At 43.8% G+C, this 23,125-nt stretch overlaps 2 protein-coding genes across 4 annotated transcripts in view; both read left to right on the forward strand.

Annotated features, from left to right (window-relative positions):
* Positions 1-223: 223 nt before the first annotated feature.
* Positions 224-23,125, forward strand: part of LOC309702175 (protein NLRC3-like) — a 169,632-nt gene continuing 146,730 nt past the window's right edge. The window contains exon 1 of one of the 3 annotated variants that reach the window (XM_082526653.1): positions 224-274. The gene's annotated coding sequence lies outside the window, so the exon portion shown is untranslated. The remainder of the gene's footprint in view (positions 275-23,125) is intronic. The other 2 variants (XM_082526649.1, XM_082526658.1) reach the window with 2 other exon arrangements.
* LOC309702184 (NLR family CARD domain-containing protein 3-like) overlaps positions 1,798-23,125 on the forward strand; it is a 46,846-nt gene continuing 25,518 nt past the window's right edge. Inside the window, exons 1-6 of the mRNA XM_082526669.1 lie at positions 1,798-1,868; positions 1,944-2,073; positions 2,329-2,430; positions 3,423-3,501; positions 5,968-6,172; positions 6,324-8,124. Of these exons, the coding sequence (XP_082382795.1) occupies positions 1,955-2,073; positions 2,329-2,430; positions 3,423-3,501; positions 5,968-6,172; positions 6,324-8,124 (2,306 nt within the window). The 5' untranslated portion in view covers positions 1,798-1,868; positions 1,944-1,954. The remainder of the gene's footprint in view (positions 1,869-1,943; positions 2,074-2,328; positions 2,431-3,422; positions 3,502-5,967; positions 6,173-6,323; positions 8,125-23,125) is intronic.

A 23,125-nucleotide genomic window follows, 5' to 3' on the forward strand; every position in this document is an offset into this window, starting at 1 on the left:
AGCAGAGCTGATCTGGGATCAGTGTGTTCACACCTGCAGCTACAACAAGGTTTCATGTCTCCACACGTCAGCATGTGAACTTTACTCTGACTCAGTCTGAGCAGTCAGACGGCATATTTTTAAAGTTAACACATCAGCACACACAGAGCTGAGCCCCTCCCACCTGTGCTGAGTTTCAGGTGGAGCCCCGCCTCCTTCCAGGAAGCAGCTCACCTGTGTGTCCGTGTTTAGTGTCCAGGTGTGGAGTGGAGCTTGTTGTTGGTGTGAAGAAACTGTAAGTTTGCTTTGTTTCCTCCTTTAACAGTTTGTCTTTAGGAACTTTACTGTTTGTTCAGCTCGTGTTTGATTTCTTCACACAACAAACTGTGTGTGTTTGTATTTCCGGTCTCTCCATTAAAGTCAGTGTGTAATGTTTCCTGGCTAACATCAGCTGTGTGCAGCTTAGTTCAGCACAAATCTGCCGCTCCATAGTTCACGGTAACGGACTCACAGCTGGACCAACGAGGCCGAGTGTGTCCGCCACTCTGAGCTACGTTCGTGTTTGTGTACTTGTAGTTTGTACTTTGAGTTCAGTCAGAGCCCACAGAGGACGCAGCGTACGTGATGACGTCACAGCCCTTTACCTCCTTTACTGTCACTGTGATTAATATTTACACACGAGACACCTGCAGAGCTCTGACGCTAAGCTAGCACACAGCATGCTAACACTAAGCTAACGCTAGGCTAGCCAAGAACCCAGAGTGAGTTAAAGCTGAGTAAACACTGACCCCAGACCAGCACCGTGATAAAGTGAGCTGCTGCTGCTGAACTTGAACAGGTAACAAAGTGATGAGCAGTCAGGCTGCAGGTTTCTACCTGTTCATGTTTCTACAGTAGAATCACTTTGAAGTGTCTTTGTGCTGTTTCATCTTTGATTTGTGTTCATAAACACTCAGAGAAACATCACGTGACCTCATCAGGATCTGTGTTGGTGTGTGGGGCTGTACCTCAGCTTTATGTTGTTACATGCTCATTTGTTCATTTTAACATCAAAGTAATGTTATGAGGAGTAATGAAGTAACGTACTCCATTACTTTTAATTAAAGTGTTCTGTGTAATATGTGTAATAATGACTGTTTTGAGTAATGACCAACACTGATCACAACAAAGAGGAAATGCCTCCAACATGCACAAACATTTGAGCCACAACATGCAGTTAATGTGCACAAATGTCTTTGATATGCTGCTCAGTGATGGTGGTGACTGTCAGAGCAGAGCTACTGAGAATCAATAAGTAATATCAATGATGGGATCAGAATCACTAAATTCTTCTCATCCCTGTCAGTATCATACATGTGCTGTATAATGTGATAAATGTAGAGGTGCTGGCTGTTCTCTCACTCTGCTGTTTAGCTGTAAAGGACGCCTCCCTGCCTTTGTCTCATTCATGACCTTTAATAGTCTCTTCTAACATGCAGAGATCTGTATGATCTGTTTCATAGAGTCTAACCAGCCTGTACAGGTAACAACAACAGTCACTGCATCACTGACACACAAACGTCATCTCTGTCAATAACAACATTCATACATGGAATAAAAACACATCAGTGGATCATTGCTGGAGCTGATGTTTGTGCTCCTGGTGCAAAGGCTCTCAGTTTCCTCCTTGAAATAACATCAGTGGTGGGTCAGCGACATGCTTTCTTTCCCTCTCAGGTTTAAATATCTGGGACTCTCCACCGTTTGGTTTTAGAGCTGAAGAAGCTTCTCAGATGAAACGTCTTCCAGAAACTTAAAGACGTCTCTTTTCTCTCCAAGCTCCTTAGATCACATGACCTGGATGACTGAACCTACAGACATATTGACCTGGTTTCATGGTCACATGACAGGTCAGAGGTCAGCGACTGTAACTCAGTTCCTCCTGTTAATGTGAACTCACTGAGTGTTTGTGGTTTACCTCTCAGACTGACTGAAGATGATGATGGAGGAAGAGGAGGACAGAGCAGAGTCTGCAGGGTCCAGCTGTCCGTCTGTGAGGAGTGACTGGTCCAAAGGTCATAATCCAGCCTTCAGTGGTGAACCTGGAGCAACGAGGTCAGAGAGCTGAACTCACTGAGTAACAGAAATAATTCTGCACTGACATTATAATCAGTGTTGACTCTGGTTGATTGTCTGACTGTGTTTGTGAGCTGAGAGGAAATGAAAATGAGTTTGTAACAAAAATCAGTTTTGTCCAGTTTTCCTGTAAAAAGCTGAACTCTAATCTAAGAGGATGTTACTGACAGGAAACAGCTGCATTATCTGCAGTCTGTGTGATCACAGCTGCTTCAATCATGTTTGTGTCTGCAGAGGTCAGAGGTCACAGTCTGCAGGGTCCAGCTGTCCGTCTGTGAGGAGTGACCGGTCCAAAGATTTCCCTCCAGACTTCAGTGGTGAACCTGGAGCAACGAGGTCAGAGAGCTGTGATGACTCCTTTACATGTTTGTGTTTCCTGGATAAATATGACCTGAAACATCCTCAGATTGTTACAAAGATTCATTAAAAAGAAAACAATGAAAGAGAAAAGATCCAAATGTTCGACTTGGTCATTTGCTGTTTGAGGACAGTGATGCTCATATCTGTGGGGAAAGTGTGACCTGAGTGGGTTCATGTTTGTCTTTAAAGAACAGAGCTGCTCTGATTCTCTTTGTGTCTGATCTGTTAAACAGTCTGAGAGGTCACACAGAGACCCAGCAGCTAAAGCCTGGATCATACTGGCTGCTGTTACTCCATCAGGACAACACTGAACCACAGTGGTGTGGATGTAGTGGATAAATCCCACCATACTGATGCTCAGAGTTAACCACAGGGAACAAAACCAGATGTTACCTTCAGATTGTGACCTTTGGAGTGGACGATGCAGATTTCAATAGAGAATAAATGTTGTTGTTTTTCAGCTGTGAAGAAAGAATCTAATTTTCTGAACTTAAGAATTTATGATGCTGGAAACAACATGGAGACTATAACACAACATTTCCACTGTGTTCATAGAATGAATGTAAAACTGTCAGACATTCATTAAATATGCAAAATGTCTACAGAAGCATCAGAGGGTCAGACGTGAAGCACTCAGTGATTTTGATCAAATGACTCATCAGTTATTGATCTGTACTACACTGATCTACCACGTTAGTAAAGCTGGTGTTCTGGTGGTGGAGGGAGACTCGGATCATGTTCTGGTTTTGGAGCGGTGATCTGCTGATGGTTCAGTTTGATGAGCTTCTTCAAAATCATCCCTGACATCACCACTGAAAGGACGTCCATGAAAACAGACTGAAAATTACTGATATGTTCACAATCTGAGAGTTTAAAACTTGACAGACTTGATTCAGATGAAGTTATTTGAGCAGAAACTCCTGGATCTTTATCCTGTGTTGATCTAATCCTTCATGGTTCCTCCACAGAGTGGACCAGCAGAGCTCAGAGGTTCCCAGTGGTCAGTCTGCCCAGCAGCATCAAACACAGCTGGACTCCATATTTATGGTCTGTACATGTACAACAACTACTTTAATATTAATAATAATGCATTTATTTATAGGTCCCTTTCAGAACACCAAGGACTCTGTGGACTAAATGACCAAAAGAAACAAACTTTGAAATCAGACGGTGCAAATGTGATCACAGGGAAACGTTTTAAACATCGAGGCTTTAAACAGAAACCAAAGTGAAACAGTTTGTAGTCGAGATCAGTGGGAATGAAGCTGAATAACTGTTTCTTCAAAAACTTTGAGCAATAAATGACAAATATGATGGAAATTAGCAGCATTAGCACTTACTAATGATGTGAGCTGACACTCGGCTGTATTGAGACGACCACATTAGGTGGTCCTCAACTGTAATGGAAACCAGTGGATCCAGTCCAGTCGTGGCGACCTGTGGTGAGTCGATCTGAGCAGCTACTAATGGAAACAGGGCCATAGATGTGTTTGTGCTTAATAACAGTGAATCACATGAGTTTTACATTACTGTTAAAATCTCATGTTGTTTGTTAAAGTGTGCAGTTCAGGGTGTGTTACTAAAACACTTTCCAAAGACCCAGCCCCCATAAAAAGCAGCCAATCAGCTTCTAAGAGTTACACACCCACACATATCTATCAGGTTAACTCTGGTCTAACACACTTGGATTTAGCTTGAAGAATGTTCCTGTACGAGGACTGAAAATGGTTTAAAAAGCAGCCAATGTCCAAAGAACAACTTTGACACACCTTCATAAAACCTGCAGAGCAAAGAAAAACCAGCTGAAAGTCTGGCTGCTCTTATGAAAAGTACAGAGAAATTATGGGTCGCTCAACACTTGTGCACAATATAAGAGTTTAAATAAATCTAAAGAATAACTCAAAGTCCTACAGTCATACTGATAAAGTCATCTACAGCTAACTATCCAAGTGGATTTGTTTAAGACAGCTCCATCTGCTGGTGGCCCTCTGCAGGTGCATGAAAGGGGCGTGTTTATAGTGAAAGTAGTAGAGAAAGTAAACCCCACGGGAAGGAGGAGGACTCTCAGCAGCTTCCAGCTCATATTCAGACATTTGACTTCTCACTGAAAGCAGCAAGTTTGAGTGTCTGTACCTTAGTTAGAAGAGATAACATGTCAGTAGTAATTAGAGTTGATTGAGCAATGCTGTCCTTGTAATGTAGTTTATGATTTTTATGGACAAATCCAGTTTTTCTGTAGAGCCTCTCAAGTTGGTGACAGCAGCAGTGGAAGTTCACGTGTAAACCAGAGCAGCAAATCAGGTCCAAATGTGTTGTTCACAGTGAGTGGGATCATCATTGGCTGCTATGTTAACCTCCTGCAGCAGGATGTCTTTGGTCAGAGAATGGATAGATCACTAAGTCATTGTTGAGTTTAGGGAGACAGTAGACAGTTGCAGTAGGTTCAGCCAGTTGACACACAGTAGATAAAATAACTGAAGGCAGGAGCAGACACCTGTATGACTTTCCACCTCTCACATAGATTATTGTCCCTGGGCAGCGCCACAGGGCTGGTAGATGTAAACAAAGCTGGAGGAGAGGATTTATTCATCTGAGAAAAGTCACAGAGTTGTGTCTTGATGCTCAATCATCCAGGTACGTAAATCCCAAAAAGCTTGATTCTGTTCATCTGGATGTTTTCAGTGGGAGAAACGTTTCATCATCATCAGGTGACTTCTTCAGTCTCAGCTGACTGCAGGTTTCAATCTTATAAACAGGACATTTGTATGACTGAAACCAGCCCACTGAAGGAACAATGGGCTGGGAGGTCAGTTCATTGATCATTGGTACGCATATTGTCAGGACCATTGATCAATGGTTGTTGATCAATGTTCATGAGTCCAGTTCACAGAGAGCTGGGGAATGGCTGCAATCACAGCATTGTAAGATGGTGACAGTTGTACCCTTAGGCCCCTCCTCCATTCAGAGATGGTCTTTCCTTTTCACATAAATGGCCTCCTTGACTCCGCCCTCAAACCAGCGTTCACATTTACTCAGGACCTTCTTGATGTGAAGTTCTTCTGTTTCCCTGGCTGCTGTGTCTGTGGGGATGGTGTTTGTTCTGTGTTGTTGTGTCCTGATGACGCCCAGTTTGTGCCCCAGTGGATGATGAGAGTCAAACCTTAAATACTGATCTGTATGTGTAAACAGAGTGAACCTTTAAGACCAGTTGTCTGTACGATCAACTCAGTCACCTGAAACATCTCCAAGTTTCTGGCTTTGATCATCAACCTGTTGGTAGTTCAGCTCTGAACACCAGTGAAATGTTTCTCCCACTGAAATCGCTGCATTCATATGAACAGAATCAACGCTTTGGGATCATGGAGTTGTGGACAAAGTCTCAGTTAATCAGATAAAGCCAAACTTATAATTGGTAAAGAGTTCGTGGATGATATGCCCCTTGATGGTAAAGAAGTGGATGTTGTGTAGACTAAAGATCAGAGTGGTGGGTCATTCATAAATATTCTGTTCCAGCTGCTGGAGGACAACATCATCACTTTTGTGAAGAACGAGCTGAAGAAGATCCAGAAGGCTCTGAATCCAAATAAGCCCCAGTGCTTGGAGTTTCAGAGGGAGGATGATGAGCAGAGGAGAAACAGCAGAGAGGCATTTGTGAAGATCACAGTGGACTTCCTGAGGAGAATGAAGCAGGAGGAGCTGGCTGACCGTCTGCAGAGACGTAAGAGGATTTATCTAAAGATTTAAGCTGCTGGATAAATGAGAGACTTGTGACACCAGTGTGTTCAGTCATTTCTCAGTGGGTCAGAAATTGTCATCAGCATTTTGTAAAATATGATTGTTAAAGTTGTATTTTTATTATTATTATTCAGAACTTCCAGCTGCTGTTTGTCATCGTAAACTTAAGTCTAAGCTGAAGAAGAAGTTCCAGTGTGTGTTTGAGGGCATCGCTAAAGCAGGAAACCCAACCCTCCTGAATCAGATCTACACAGAGCTCTACATCACAGAGGGAGGGACTGCAGAGGTCAATGATGAACATGAGGTCAGACAGATTGAAACAGCATCCAGGAAACCAGACAGACCAGAAACAACCATCAGACAAGAAGACATCTTTAAAGCCTCACCTGGAAGAGATGAACCAATCAGAACAGTGCTGACAAAGGGAGTGGCTGGCATTGGGAAAACAGTCTTAACACAGAAATACAGCCTGGACTGGGCTGAAGACAAAGCCAACCAGGACATCCAGTTCATATTTCCATTCACTTTCAGAGAGCTGAATGTGCTGAAAGAGGAAAAGTTCAGCTTGGTGGGACTTGTTCATCACTTCTTTACTGAAACCAAAGAAGCAGGAATCTGCAGCTTTGAAGACTTCCAGGTTGTGTTCATCTTTGATGGTCTGGATGAGTGTCGACTTCCTCTGGACTTCCACAAAACTACAATCCTAACTGACCCTAGAAAGTCCACCTCAGTGGATGTGCTGCTGATAAACCTCATCAAGGGGAAACTGCTTCCCTCTGCTCACCTCTGGATAACCACACGACCTGCAGCAGCCAATCAGATCCCTCCTGACTGTGTCGGCATGGTGACAGAGGTCAGAGGGTTCACTGACCCACAGAAGGAGGAGTACTTCAGGAAGAGATTCAGAAATGAGGAGCAGGCCAGCAGGATCATCTCCCACATCAAGACATCACGAAGCCTCCACATCATGTGTCACATCCCAGTCTTCTGCTGGATCACTGCTACAGTTCTGGAGGATGTGCTGGAAACCAGAGAGGGAGGACAGCTGCCCAAGACCCTGACTGAGATGTACATCCACTTCCTGGTGGTTCAGGCCAAAGTGAAGAAGGTCAAGTATGATGGAGGAACTGAGACAGATCCACACTGGAATAAAAAGAACAGGAAGATGATTAAGTCTCTGGGAAAACTGGCTTTTGATCAGCTGCAGAAAGGAAACCTGATCTTCTATGAATCAGACCTGACAGAGTGTGGCATCGATATCAGAGCAGCCTCAGTGTACTCAGGAGTGTTCACACAGATCTTTAAAGAGGAGAGCGGACTGTACCAGGACAAGGTGTTCTGCTTCATCCATCTGAGTGTTCAGGAGTTTCTGGCTGCTCTTCATGTCCATCTGACCTTCATCAACTCTGGACTCAATCTGCTGGAACAACAACAAACAACCTCCAAGAAATCTAAATTATTTAACAAACCAAACCTACAATCTCTCCACCAGAGTGCTGTGAACAAGGCCTTACAGAGTCCAAATGGACACCTGGACTTGTTCCTCCGCTTCCTCCTGGGTCTTTCACTGCAGACCAATCAGACTCTCCTACGAGGTCTGCTGACACAGACAGGAAGTAACTGGCAGACCAATCAGGAAACAGTCCAGTATATCAAGAAGAACCTCAGTAAGAATCTGTCTGCAGAGAAAAGCATCAATCTGATCCACTGTCTGAATGAAGTGAATGATCGTTCTCTAGTGGAGGAGATCCAACAGTCCCTGAGATCAGGAAGTCTCTCCACAGATAAACTGTCTCCTGCTCAGTGGTCAGCTCTGGTCTTCATCTTACTGTCATCAGAAAAAGATCTGGATGTGTTTGACCTGAAGAAATACTCTGCTTCAGAGGAGGCTCTTCTGAGGCTGCTGCCAGTGGTCAAAGCCTCCAACAAAGCTCTGTGAGTACATTTGTACTCATGTCTTTACTTTTAACATCCAACTGTGTCAGTAATTTATTTCACCAGGCTTTCTGTCTTTGTATGAATTTGTAAAGTTTTGGGATTTCTCCAATACAACTGTAACCTCTTTGATGCCTCCAGAACTCGGTGAACTCGAGACGCTGGATTCACCATAAACTCTGATCATCACTGCTGCTGTTATGTTATCAGTCTTTGTTTAAACACTTAGGCTGCATGTGCCTGATGTTGTGATACTTTATATTCACATGCATGTGTAGCAAGTACATAAGCTAAAATAATTTAAGTTGGTTATGAGTAGTTGGGCTAATTCAGAAGATATCAGATTCGGCTCTAGGAGGTGAGTGAAGTACAATAAACTTACAACCACAGATATTGTGATTACAATTGTTATTTATAGTGAACATAAAGTGCAATTACCAAACACCAATATTTACAAAATCTGCAGACAAGAAAAGATAAAACAATTCAAGCTTGTAAAATATCCGCTGCACGGCAGTGCAGCAACCTCGTCCAACCTCTGGCAAACAATGTCCATAAAGTTTATTTCATGAGTGATATAAGTCCAACGCGTATGACAGTCTAGACAGGTTGAAATTGGAAGTATGATGATCAGCACTAAGATTCCAAAACTGAAATCTCAGAAGTGAGATTTGGGGGACTGAAAACCAAGAGGGGAGAGTGTAGGCCGCAGCAGCCTCCTGCCAGACCGCAGGAAGACCTCAGCCTCAGCTATCCCATCAGCTAATAGCACTGGCATACTGATACAGGTTACAAATACAAACAAACATTCAGGCTCAACTCACCATTCACTACGTGCGATGTCACATACGAGCCCCACGCATCTACCCGCGGCGGTATCAAAATACTTTTGAACGCAATCCACAATTAATTCAAAAACAAGCCAAGATAGTAAACAGCGAAAAGCGCTCGCCCTACGTACCTGTTGCTTCCATCCGCTAACGCCTCTCCCCCGCGTCTTTTCGAGACGACAACCCGGAAGGCATATATCGGTGCCTCGCGAATGTGATTGGTCACAACAGGCATGTGCAGACTCGTGGCGTGGCGTGCGTCATGACGCGTCACGATGCCTTCACGGACACGCTCCGGTTGGAATTTAAGATTCCAATCTAGTTATAGACGCAGTTCTTTTTATTTTTATGTGGGTTACATCCTCCCCGCCTTAACCATGCACGTCCCGTCGCATGTTAAACGCTAGACAACGTGAACAGATGAAGGACGGCTAGCATTATGGCCCAATGCATCGGAAAGACTATGCAACATCGTTTGGACAACGGAAATCAGAGGATTGCCACGAGTGAAATAGTGAAGTCGGTCAGGTGGTGCTCTTTGTCGTTGTGAACGTCTTAGCCCGTCACCTATGTCAGTGTCCTGCTCAATAACACTAGACTCTTCAGGAGAATCTTCAACAGCAACGACAGGAATGTCGACAAGTATGTCTCCATTTCCAAGTAAGTTTTCAGGTAAGCCATTTCTGTTTTCAGGGTGACTTTCACCAAGTTCAAGTAGGATGTCTTCCACATCAGAGTCAGATTGCTCACCACCAGACTCCCCTGCTGGAGGAAGAACACTGGACACAGAGGCTGGTTCCCCTTGCACTTCCACTTCAACTGAAGGATCCAAAATCAGTGGTCCTAGGCTCCCACCGTCAGATGAATCTGGAAAATGATTCTGTTTTTCCACAGTGAAGTGCAACGTTGGAGGATTAACATATAATGAAACCAAGCTTCCTGTATCCTCATCCTCAACCAGAGGTTCTGTGAAGGAATTTAAATCCGGGTTCTGCTGCCGAGTTCTTGGTCTGTGCGGAAGCGATTGCTCTGGTGATTCCAAGTTAACCTCACTGCCCGTGAGGAAGCCGCATGGAAGGAGGAGGTCGCGGTGAAGGGTCCGCATAGGTCTATCGCTGTTCTCAGGTTTTACCTTGTAGACCGGGAGGTCCCCAGCCCGATGGACAACCACATAAACTTCTTCCTCCCATTTATCTGAAAGTTTATGCTTCCCTCGAAGGCGGACATTCCTCACAAGCACACGATCACCTGGTTCCAATGCTGATGGTATCACACGGTTGTCAAAGCGTGCTTTATTTCGATCGGCAGCCTTTGTAGCGTTACTGGAGGCAATACTGAAACTTTCCTCCAATCTCGATTTCAGTGATTTAATGTACTGTGAGTGACTCTTTTGCTTGGATTCCCGCAGTGGCAGATTGAACGCCAGGTCCACAGGTAGACGAGGTGTTCTACCGAACATGAGTTCGTAAGGAGTAAACCCTGTAACCTCATTCCTGGTACAATTATAGGCGTGAACCAGCGGTTTCACATGCTCTTTCCACCTTGTTTTTTGTTTTGTCTCCAAGGTCCCCAACATTGCCAGCAACGTCCTGTTGAATCGCTCCACTGGATTTCCCCTCGGATGGTAAGGGGTTGTACGGCTCTTCTGAATGCCTGCAAACTCACACAATTCTTTTATTAGTCTTGACTCAAAATCTTGCCCTTGGTCGGTATGGATTCGCTCAGGAATGCCATAATAAATGATATAATTCTCCCATAGACACTTCGCCACAGTTCTTGCCTTTTGATTGGATGTTGGAATGGCAACAGCGAATTTAGTGAAATGGTCAGTCAGGACTAAGATATCACGAGTGCCACTAGTGTCAGGCTCAAGAGCAAGAAAATCCATACACAAAAGCTCAAGGGGTCGAGATGTTTTTATGCTGACAAGTGGAGCAGCTTTTTCCGGCAAGGCTTTTCGGCGCACACAGCGGCCACAAGTCTTAATCTTCTGCTCAACATCCTTTGCCATTTTAGGCCAGTAGAATCTCGTACGGACAAGGTCAAGTGTACGTTCAATCCCCATATGGCCCATATCCTCATGGAGGCTTTTCAGGACTGATGGCCGCAACTCCTCTGGAAGGACAAGCTGGTATAAAAGGTCTCCATTGTCCCGTCTCCTCCTGTACAGGACTCCATCCACCAGCTCCAACCTGGACCATTCTCTGAGCAAGAACGGAAGTTCAGGGAGCTCAGCTCTAGCTGTTGGTGGAACCCTCTCCCCAGTCTCAAGCTGGTGAATAAGCTCTCAAATGCAGGGATCTGAGTGTTGTTTCTCTTTGATGTTAAGAGTAGAAACGACAGGCAGCTGATGACAGTCCTCGGAACAGTAACTGTCAGGGATGGTATCCATTTGAACTGACAAAGACTCGACAAGTGTGAAGCCAACCTCACCGCAGTCACCCGGCCGTGTGGCTCTGACCAAATGACTTTGGCAGATTGCTCTCACAGTCTCTTCCGGGAGGACATCAGAATCAGCTGTGTGTTGAGAAATGAACTGACGAATGAGTTCATGGTCATTAGAAACTTCATCATTGGAGCAGGAGTAAGGTCGCCGCGAAAGCGCATCAGTGTCACAATTCTGTTTGCCAGCTCTGTACAGAAGTTTAAAGGAGTACGTTGACAATGCAGCCAACCAACGGTGTCCAGTAGCGTCCAGTTTAGCTGTTGTCAAAACGTAGGTCAGTGGATTACTGTCCGTCACCACTGTAAAATCTGCCCCGTACAGGTAATCTTGGAATTTCTCGGTCACACTCCACTTAAGGGCGAGGAATTCCAACTTGTGGGCTGCATAACGGCTCTCACTCTGCGACAATCCGCGGCTAGCATAAGCTATGACCCGGAGTTTCTCCTCTTGCTCTTGATACAACACAGCTCCAAGTCCGGTCACACTCGCATCGGTGTGCAGAATGTATGAACGAGACGGGTCTGCAAACCCAAGAACCGGGGCAGTTGTAAGCTTCTCAATCAAGGTTTCAAATGCAACTTGACAGTTGGTATCCCACCTCTCCCCGAAGGGTTGGTTTGGCCTGTAGGTGGGTATCTTGCGAGCTTTCAGGGTCTTTGATCTTTGAACTGGAGAATATCCACGAGTCAGGTCATTGAGGGGTTTGGCAATGACGGAATAGTCTTTTATAAACCGGCGGTAATAACCAGCGAAACACAGAAAAGATCTCAATTGTTTCAGAGTCTGGGGAACCGGCCATGTCTTGATGGTCTCTATCTTCTCGGGATCTGTTTGAACTCCTTCCTCAGAGACAATATGACCCAAGTACTTTACAGACTTTTGGAAGAATCGACATTTCTCCGGTGCCAGTTTCAGCCCATATTCCTTCAACCGGTTCAGGACTCTCAGCAGCCTTCGTTCGTGTTCCTCAAGAGTGTCCGAATAGATGATTAAGTCATCCAGGAAAACGAGCACTTCCTTTAGGTGAAGGTCCCCCATGCATCGCTCCATCAAGCGCTGAAAGGTGCTTGGGGCGTTGGTAACACCTTGAGGCATTTGGTTAAACTCCCAGAACCCAAGAGGAGTCACAAAAGCAGTCTTTGCCTTGTCTTCCTCCTCCATCTGGATCTGGTAGTAACCGGACTTCAGGTCGAGCACTGAAAACCACTTAGAACCAGTGAGTGCTGAAAAGGATTCCTCTAAATTAGGTAAGGGGTATGCATCCTTGATGGTTTGAAGGTTTAGTTTCCGATAGTCTATGCACAGCCGGACCTCACCGTTCTTCTTCCTGACCACCACGATAGGCGAAGCAAAAGGAGACGATGATTCCCTTATAATGCCGGCTTCCAGGAGCTCACGCAGGTGACGGCGGACAGCTTCGAAATCTTGTGGATGGATTGGCCGGGCACGTTGCTTGAACGGTGTATTGTCATGGAGTGGAATATGATGTCTGACAGCTGATGTACATCCAAAATCCAAGTCATGATGCGAAAAGACCTCCGAGATGTCATTCAGCTTGCCTATGACTCGCGTCCTCCATTCAGGTGACAGTGGAGAATCACCAAAATCAAAGTTCAGGCTGGTGGTAGTGTTCCTGACTGGAAGATGGGTCACGCGATGTTCAGACAAGATGCAGTGGTAGGTTTCCAAATCCAAGAAGGTATCTTGCTCCGACTCATTCGTAATAACCACAGGAACCTTGTATGGAGAAAGAACTGGGAAGTTGATGAGACAACTGCTGACACACAAACCCCCAGGTAAGGTGGAAGCAGGATGCTGTAGGAGAACACTCTGGCTAAACAATGGGGTGGAAACTTTGGCAGAGCCCTGGATGACAATAGTGCGGCCGGCCGGAACACGCACTGGAGCTTTGCTTAGTAGCCTCACATTCCCAATGCTGCCATTCTCCTTCTGCTTGTGTGACAGCTGTAGTGTTTTCAACACCGCTCTGTACCCATGAGTGCTAGGCTGATAGCTCGGATGCTGGTTAAGATGCTGTTCATACAGGGGTTCCAGGGTGTTCATCCCAATTAGCACAGTAGCGGGAACGTCAGGATGTACATCCGGAACAACTAGAGCCAATGTTGTTACTTCATATTCTTCACCAACAAAATCTCTGGGGAACTTGACGGAAATCTCAATGTATCCAAGATATGGAATGGTTTGACCCGCAGCACCTTCCACCTGGAGAAGATCACGGAGTGGTTGAATTTGTTGTTCATGAAGATGATTGTTGTAAAAGGATACAGGTATTGTAGTAACCTGTGATCCTGTATCAAGCAGGCATTTCTGTGGATGGCCTGCTAGGGTCACCTCTGTTGTGCATCTTGACCCAACTAACCCATGAGGTAACATTGTGGTTGCCTTCGGACAAGTGTGTAGGTCTACACAGTGAACAATTTCCTCCTTGTTCCTTTCCTCCTTTGCGGGACAATGTGGGTCCTGCACAGTTCCTGTACGTCCCATTACAGGAACTGTATCTAGTTTAAATGTCCAGTTGATGAATTCCGCTTCTGCCATTTTGGTTTCCTTTCACTGAACTGTTTGCGTTTTGCATTGACCAATGCAGGATTGGGTCTGTTCTCACACTGTGGTCTAATGTGTCCATCTTCCCCACACCTGAAACAGAAACCAGGCTTAGGGTTAGGTGATATATTCCCCTGTATATCCGTTCTTGGCTTCTGGTGCTGCTTTGGGACAGGAGTACAGGACTGACGAGACTGGGAAGCAGTTAAAGCGGCAAGTTGCTTTTGTATCTCCGCCATCTGCTGGGTGAGAGTGGACAACGCAGCACAGACCCCCTTTTCTTCTTCTACTGCGAACTGAGCTTGAGCTGCAACTCTGTGTCTTGGTGTTCCCAAATGTTGCTTCATCCTCAGAGTTTTGCTAGCTTCTCTGTCTTCTTCAGTTCTTAATAGGAGTAACAGTTCTGCAAAAGAAGGTGGGTTGGATTTTCTCTGCTTCAGCTGAAGCTCAGAGATAAGATTGCTATCCCAACATCCCCTACAGAATTGGCTGAGCAGGTTCCTGTTCACTTCACTCTGCTTGACTCCTCCTCGCTTGACAGCTAAACTCAGGGCCACCTGAAGTCGCTGTAGGTAGCCGGATGGTTTCTCACCCGAGTTCTGCAGCGTGTCCATAAACTTCGCATAAAGTTCTTCCCTGTCCTGTACAATTCCATAAGCAGAATCAAGATGTTGAATATAAGTCTCTGCTGGTAGGTCGGGGTTAAGGTGCTTGATTATGTCCACTGCAGGTGGTAAAAGACTATCAAGGATGTGTCTGGATCTTCGCAGTTCTGAAATGGCTGGATCCTTTAAGATGAGATCCACTCCAGAGCGCCATGTATCATAGTCCACCTCATGCTGTGGGTGTTGTATTCTCCCAGAAAACATGCGCAGCTTATGAGATGAACGTATGTTTACATCTTCGCTCTTTACTATATGCTCCACAACATACCTCTGTACTTCAGGTGGATTCAACTCAGCTGCAGACATGCTGGTAGAATGTCCTTCTGTTGTTGTAGGATGTAGGGTAGCTGAAGAAGTGACAGGAATAGCCGTGTTGTGGGTTTGTTGATCCGGAGTAGCAGCCGTTTTGTGTTCAGATGTGGCAGTACATTCCTGCTTGAGCCCTTCTGGTTTTCCTGGGCGCAGTTCTGAAACAGCTCCATTTATTTGGGTCATTAGTTCTTGGAGAACTTCAGCAAAATCCTGACCAGACAGTTTTGCTACTTGTTTTAAGTCAGCTAAATAAGTCTTAGTCTTTGTGCACCCGACAGTAGCCGCATAGATTTTAGACAAGCTTTTTATATGATATTCATTATCTGAGGGCTTAAATGCATATGGCAGAATCGGACCCAAAAAATCAAAAGCAGACCCCGTTTTAAACTCAACAACGAGCATATTATTAAACTCAGAGCCGGGTGAGTTTATTGGCACGGAGCGTTCAATAGCACCATACTGGAGAAGAAAATCTTCAACCTCCTCAACCTCATATGCGGGGACGCCACTGACACCGCGTTTGGTATTTTAACACCTAATGACTCCAACAAGTCCATGTTCATAGTAATATGGTGAGATAGTGAGACTGAATGTACACAACAATATTATACTTGACACAACCTCCTGGCTGGCTCGCCACTAATTTGTCTTATGTAGCAAGTACATAAGCTAAAATAATTTAAGTTGGTTATGAGTAGTTCGGCTAATTCAGAAGATATCAGATTCGGCTCTAGGAGGTGAGTGAAGTACAATAAACGTACAACCACAGATATTGTGATTACAATTGTTATTTATAGTGAAAATAAAGTGCAATTACCAAACACCAATATTTACAAAATCTGCAGACAAGAAAAGATAAAACAATTCAAGCTTGTAAAATATCCGCTGCACGGCAGTGCAGCAACCTCGTCCAACCTCTGGCAAACAATGTCCATAAAGTTTATTTCATGAGTGATATAAGTCCAACGCGTATGACAGTCTAGACAGGTTGAAATTGGAAGTATGATGATCAGCACTAAGATTCCAAAACTGAAATCTCGGAAGTGAGATTTGGGGGACTGAAAACCAAGAGGGGAGAGTGTAGGCCGCAGCAGCCTCCTACCAGACCGCAGGAAGTTGTAGCTGGGGTTCTGGCTCGTTGGGCCTAGCTCGCCATCCAAAGTAGTGGTGTTGCTGTGGTCTCTCCAGAGCACCACTAGCCTGCACTATAATCACAGAACCACTATTAGCAAAATTCATCTAAATTTCCCAAGCTAACTTTAGTTCCAGTGTACACAATAAAATCCATGAGAAAATACAACAAATACATATCCAACCATTATAATGATTTAAAATAAATGACAATCTCAAATAACAAAACTACAGCCACGTAAAGTGAGAGTAGTAGTAATGCAGTAAGCCTCAGCTATCCCATCAGCTAATAGCACTGGCATACTGATACAGGTTACAAATACAAACAAACATTCAGGCTCAACTCACCATTCACTACGTGCGATGTCACATACGAGCCCCACGCATCTACCCGCGGCGGTATCAAAAATACTGTTGAACGCAATCCACAATTAATTCAAAAACAAGCCAAGATAGTAAACAGCGAAAAGCGCTCGCCCTACGTACCTGTTGCTTCCATCCGCTAACGCCTCTCCCCCGCGTCTTTTCGAGACGACAACCCGGAAGGCATATATCGGTGCCTCGCGAATGTGATTGGTCACAACAGGCATGTGCAGACTCGTGGCGTGGCGTGCGTCATGACGCGTCACGATGCCTTCACGGACACGCTCCGGTTGGAATTTAAGATTCCAATCTAGTTATAGACGCAGTTCTTTTTATTTTTATGTGGGTTACACATGCTCCTAGATACATTTCTACTGCAGGTCTATTTTTAGTCACAAATGTTGGTGAAACACTTGCTTTTACATGCATGGTGGGTCCTGCATTAAAGAAAGCATTTGAATTACTCAGTGAATCCTGGCAGCCAGAGAAACATCCTTAGTTCCACTTTAAACTAAACTCTGCTTCGGTCTTCCACAGTGTGTTTGTTGTTTCTTTGTTGTTGTTGGCCTGCTCTCTCCTCTCACTCCAATCTGGTTGCAGCAGATGTTTGTCCCTCCCTGAACCTGCAGACTTGGGTGCAGCACCTCAGTTCTTCAGTCTGAAACCAGCTGTTGTAGCTATATCCCCTCAAGCACACCTTCCCTGGTCATCTCTGCTGTGGTTGCTATAAAATTTAATCTTGATTAAAAAAAAGAACAAAAAAAGTAAACTAAAGTCAGACTTGATGCCATTTGTTGGCAGCATGGTGCCTGTTTGTCTTTGATGATAAACTGCAGCACAGTCTAAAGCAAACCTTCTGACTTTATTGACTTTATGCATGTATATATTCTTCCTGTTCACCTTGGACACACAACAGCTCTCTGTTTGTTGTGATTGGATCTAGAACAGCCAACATATCCTAATCTAGATGATTTCTAAGGTGGTATCTGGGAGGAAAAGTTAAAATCAGCTTGGATGGCCTGTACTGTATGATGGCCTTGGTTGCACCACATTGATAGCCATGCAGGGTGGTTCACTCCTTGGGCAAGAAGACCGAGGAGTGAGCCACCCTTGGTCAAAGCTTGGCCATTCAAGCTCACTGTTTTCCCCTTGTTGGTTGATGATAGTATTATTATTTTTTACCTGACTTATAGTCATCATTGTCTTCAAATTAACTCACACACTGCTGACTGCTGTAGCTTACCTGGCTGAGCAGGTGACCCATGCACTGAAGGTTAGAGTCGTGACTCCAGGGCCTGGTTTGAGTCTGCCCAAGACCATTTCCTGTGTGTTATTCTCCTCACTTCTCCCTCCCTTCCTGTCTTCTTTGTCCTGTACAATGAAGACAAAAGGCCTCAAGTTCTGAAAACTCTTCCCCTTCATCATCTTCCATCTCTCTCATCTAACATCACCAGTATTCTCTGAGTAGAGAATCTTTTCACAATCTTGAATGATAAGGATCCAAGTGGGTAAAGTTAGTTATTTGTTGTGTTCCTATTTGCAGCTGGGATAGATTAAGAAAAACTATCGGCTGCCCAAATTACATCCAGTTTAGAAGACAAACATTGAGTGAAGTGTTTTTTCATCATCCTTCACAACTCATCAACCAGGTGCCACAAACTGCAGCAGGACAGTACAAAGCATGTCATACTGGATGGCTGCAACAACCAGAGTTTTACCTACCTTTGGTATTTCTTGACAGCATGAGCGTAATATTTACTGAACAGAGTAGTCTTCTGTAATCTTTTCAGATTCAGAACACTGTATTTATTTTCAAGGGGCAGTTAGGATACTGAGCTTTCCAACCGTACATACAATACACAAACATCACATTGGAGAGACGGGTCAGGCTAGGTAGCTGGCCGGTCAGCCGCTAGAGCAGCGACCCGGAACCAAACAGCAGAAAATGCACAACATCAGGAAAGATGAGGAGAAAAAAGAACTCCTCCCAGACTGAGCTCCAACAGGGAGATCAGTTTGAGAACAGACAAAAAATGACCTTAGCGCAGAGCGCATGAAAACTCTTAATGCGCCATAGAAACACATGACAAGCAACAGGGATGGGTAAAAGGTGAGAGACAGCCAGTGTAGACAGCGCACCCGGGCCTGCAGCATTTGCGCTGGTCCCCTCGACCCACCGTCTGCACCGGGAGGGGATAAGCATGCTTAGGATGGGAAGGAACAGTCTAAACACCGTCTGTTATCAGGGTGAGATTTGTTATGTTCAGCTCCAGCCTTGAGACCACAGCTCGCGCCGGTATGTTAGCCGCATGAGATGATGGTGGCTTTCTTTGGTGCGAACAACTGCATGTCAATTTCACAGCTGATCTAACAGTCCGTCACTTGTCTCTCAATCTCCCGTTGGAGAGCCACGAGCTTCTCCGAGAGGTTATCAGTTTTGCGCTCAAAGAGCAAAGTCTGAGAACTCACGACCGCCATGAGCTTCTTCAAGATCTTATCCGTGCTGCGTTCAATGAGCCCATTTTGAGAAGTCACGACCCGTCCCATTGTTTCAGTCACAGCGGGCAGCCTTGTGGGGTTTGAACAGCTGATTCTGCTTTCTTTAATCTTCAATAAGCCAGGGCCAAGCCAGGTCAGATCAGCAAGAACCCTTTGCTGCTGTGAATGTCCGTGCTGCTATATTTCAGGATCAGGCTCTAAATGTACAAATGGATCTGAGAAGATTTCCAATCATGTTTCTACTAGATTTACAGTTTGTTTTCATGTCTTCTGACTCAGATGGTGGAGCAGGTGGAGCTTACAAGGAGTAAGTGCTGCTATAGAAGAAGAGTTGTGTTTTAATGAGGCTATTTAGTTAACCAATAATTGTAATGCATGCTGGCATTAAAAATGTTTCATTTGACTGATTTAATTGTTTGTTTGTTTTCTTCCAGACTAAGTGGCTGTAACCTCTCAGAGAGAAGCTGTGATGCTCTGTCCTCAGTTCTCAACTCCCAGTCCTCTAGTCTGAAAGAGCTGGACCTGAGTAACAATGACCTGCAGGATTCAGGGGTGAAGCTTCTGTCTGCTGCACTGCAGAGTCCACATTGTACACTGGAAACTCTCAGGTCAGGATCCAAACATATCATTAAATGATATTATTGTACAAACAACCAAGCTTTATAGAATTGGCAGGTGAACTTTTCTTTATCTTTGGATTGCTTAGGAGATTCTTAATTACTGTCTGAAGATTTTTTTACAGTCACATATTTTGTTTTAATGGTCAAACAGAATTATTGTTCAGTTCAATGAGCAGGTAGCTGTGAGATTCATAATAATGAGGTATATTTGTATTAAAGATGACTAAACTTGAACAGTAGCTGTGAGTTACTTTGTTTACTCGTGTGTGCTGATGTTGTGAGTAATTTAAAGCTGAAGTAAACTTGTAATGAGTTTAATAGAGTTTCTGAAGTAAGTGTACTTGCAGACATTTATGTGTTTTCTAAAGTCCAGGAGCAGGAGGCTGTGTGTAGCATAGAGGAACCCAGACCTCAGCTTTGTCTCCTGGTTTCTGTTGCTGCTGTTACAGTTTCCCCTCATCGTTCCTTCAACAGTCTCCTCACTATAACAAATCAAAGTGTTACTGTATAGATTCACGTCTGAATGTTGCCATGTGCTATCAAAACTAAAAGCGATGTTTCATACACCCACGTGGTTCAGTCACACAGTAACTGATGGTAAATAATGTTTGTGTTGAGCACATCGTACAGGTCAGCTGCTCCACACAGATCTCAGGTTTACATGGAACAGTTTGTGATCATGAAGGATAAACCTCACTTCCTCTTTGTTTCATACAGATGTGACATGAACAATAACACATTCATGAAATCCTTTTAGGAACACAAACACTATTGTAGCTGGAGAATATATTTGAATGTAGGATAATGTAGGGGATCAGAAACAACAGTAATAACTAACCACCACTTCACCATTTGGGTTGGTAGCTGCATGTTGATTGATGAAGTCATTTTCTTCTTCCTCCATTTCTACCTTATTAACATCAGATTAAAAGCTGCACAGAGACAGGCCCTGGACATGTTTAGCCTAGCTTAGTACAAGGACTGGACATGGGGGAAACGGCTCTCATCACTGGATCAAAACATGAAAACAAATCTGAAGTAAAGTCTTGTTGAAGTGAACTGTGGTGGTGCCCAATGTTCCCTCTAAGCTGCTGGCACGTCTCTGCGCACTGAAAATCTGTGTTGCACACAACAAAAAAAAAATCAAATCTCAATTGAAATTAAAATTAAATCTTCAACAATTCTGTTCTGCAGTGTTAGTCAGTGACTGGCTGCTCCCATATGGGATTAGAACGATGCCACCTTATCCCATAGTCCAGCCAATCACGCGATTCACATTCGTATATACGCAGCTAATCAACGTCGCTGACAGGCTATGACAGCGTCCTTATGTGCCGACACCGGTGTTATAGCGAGCAAAGTGGCTGATGATGAGGTGAAGCCACGTTAATGACAACGTGTACAACCATTGGAGATGTGAGCAGGACAGACGGAGCAACTGACGGACAAAGTGAGGACTTTATACCAGTTTTTAAATTGTGTTGATCGGCCACGTAAAACCAGAGTTATTATAAAATATCTACAATGTTTGGTTTTCTTCCTGAATAGTATTGTTGTTTATAACAATGATAGTATTCAGTGTTTATTGCAACAAACTTTGTTGTTTGCAAAACTCAGTTACTTTTTTGAAGAAGTAACTATATAATTAATTGCCCAACATTGGTCATTATATCCTGTATGTTGCAGACAGAGTTACAGACTCTCTCCCAGACCACAGACTCATAATACAAGTCAGAGCTTTATAAAAATAGAAAAAATAAAGTTGTGTTTTCAAAATTGGAGTTCAAGTTATTTTTACTTCCAATAGTGTTAACATGCTACAGGTCATGAACAAGGTTGTTTTTAATTTTCATTGTAAGTGGGCTAAAGCAGTTAATTAAAAGTAGTCTAACATAAATGTAAATGCTGTAATTTGATTACTTTAATAAACCGTGTAACTTGGATGGATAAGATGCTGGCGTGACCACAGTGCACACGTCTGCTGTTGCTCACAGTGGTCCAAGGGACGCTCAGGGAGTTTGTGTGTTCGCTCAGACACATGAAACATTAGAGGGAACATTGGCGGTGACTGGCAGGGAAAAGGGGATTGATAAGACTTACTGTAAATATAATTATGTATGTATTGAAAAAGGAACAACTAAAATGTTCCAGCTGAAAAAATGAAATCAGTTTCAGTTTATGAGCTCTGTTTGTTTTCTTTACAATTCCAACCTTTTATTTTGAAATGAGCTGCTCATTCCTGTTTAGAGTTGATGAGCTGTTGTGGGTGAGAGGACTCAGGCAGCCTGACAGAGTTGATGTCCAGGTCTTCCCTGCTTGTCCTGATACACATAAACATGAGTATCCTTGCAGGTCAGATCTCATCTGTCACACCTGTTAGTGCAGCTCTCCTCTAGATTGTAGTGCTTGTTAAACTAGGATGATTTTAGGAGCCTGGACCGCAGATCTAAGGGAAGATATGACTTGGAAAGACTAAACCAACCTATTAGAGGTGTTCGCACTAACATAGATAAATACTCAGATTTACACCTTTAGTGTCTCACAAAGGGTTGAAAAGTGAATGTGCACAGAGAGGTTGGTGGTGAGACGGGCACTTCCAGCACTGTAGATGTGATCCAGCTCAGTGTTCATGGAAATAATCCGGAGAGCAGGATTCCTTGATGAATGTCACATCTTCTTAAAGTTATAATCCACAGGGAAAACTGTGAAACTGTCGATCTGATATCTACTCAACCAATCAGGTGTTTACATGCCCTTCACTGATCTCCAGCCCCACCTTATTATCAGTTTCTCTCTCTTTTACATCTGAATTATCTTCACTTCACATTTCAGTCAGTTCAGATTTCATTAGCACGTTCACTTTAGCATAATCCATTTTAATCCAAACACCTTTCTCTTTAAACTCTGTTTGTCAGTCACAGTATATCCAGTACAATCCTCTTTTTCACTGCGTCACACACATTCAGAGATCAGAGTGTCCTGTGTGTGCTCTCATTCACTCACACTCACTCTCATATGGCTGAAGTCTGTTTGTACACAGGCTGTCAGCTGGCCTGAGTTAGGCCTGTCTCTAAAATCATTATTTTATTACTTTTATTCTGATTCATCAAAGCCAAACTCAAACATATTTATATTTACTGATTATGTTCTCATCAATAATTAACAGTCAGTACTAGGGATGGGTATTGATAAGATTTTAACGATTCCGATTCCATTTTCGATTCTGTTTAACGATTCGATTCTTTATCGATTCTCTTATCGATTCTTTTTAACCCTTTAAGACCTACCATAGAACCAAGTCCGCCAGAGCTTATATTATATTTTTACATGCTGTGGAGCCATTTTTGGGAGCATTTCAAGTTGCTATACATCAATACAACCATTATAGCCCAGATTTTAATAATATGTATTCATTAAGTGCATAGTAATTACATAAATTGCAAAAAAGTGCAATAAACTACAAAAAAATTGAAAATCGTTTTTGATTTTTTAACATATATTTCTAGTTAGAGAAATTTAAGAGGCTTATCCCTCAAAACTGTAAATACAAAAAAGTTGCACAAAATAGTT

The sequence above is a fragment of the Aulonocara stuartgranti genome, assembly GCF_965226115.1.
Source record: "Aulonocara stuartgranti genome assembly, chromosome: 3".
In the NCBI taxonomy this organism is placed as follows: Eukaryota; Metazoa; Chordata; class Actinopteri; order Cichliformes; family Cichlidae; genus Aulonocara; species Aulonocara stuartgranti.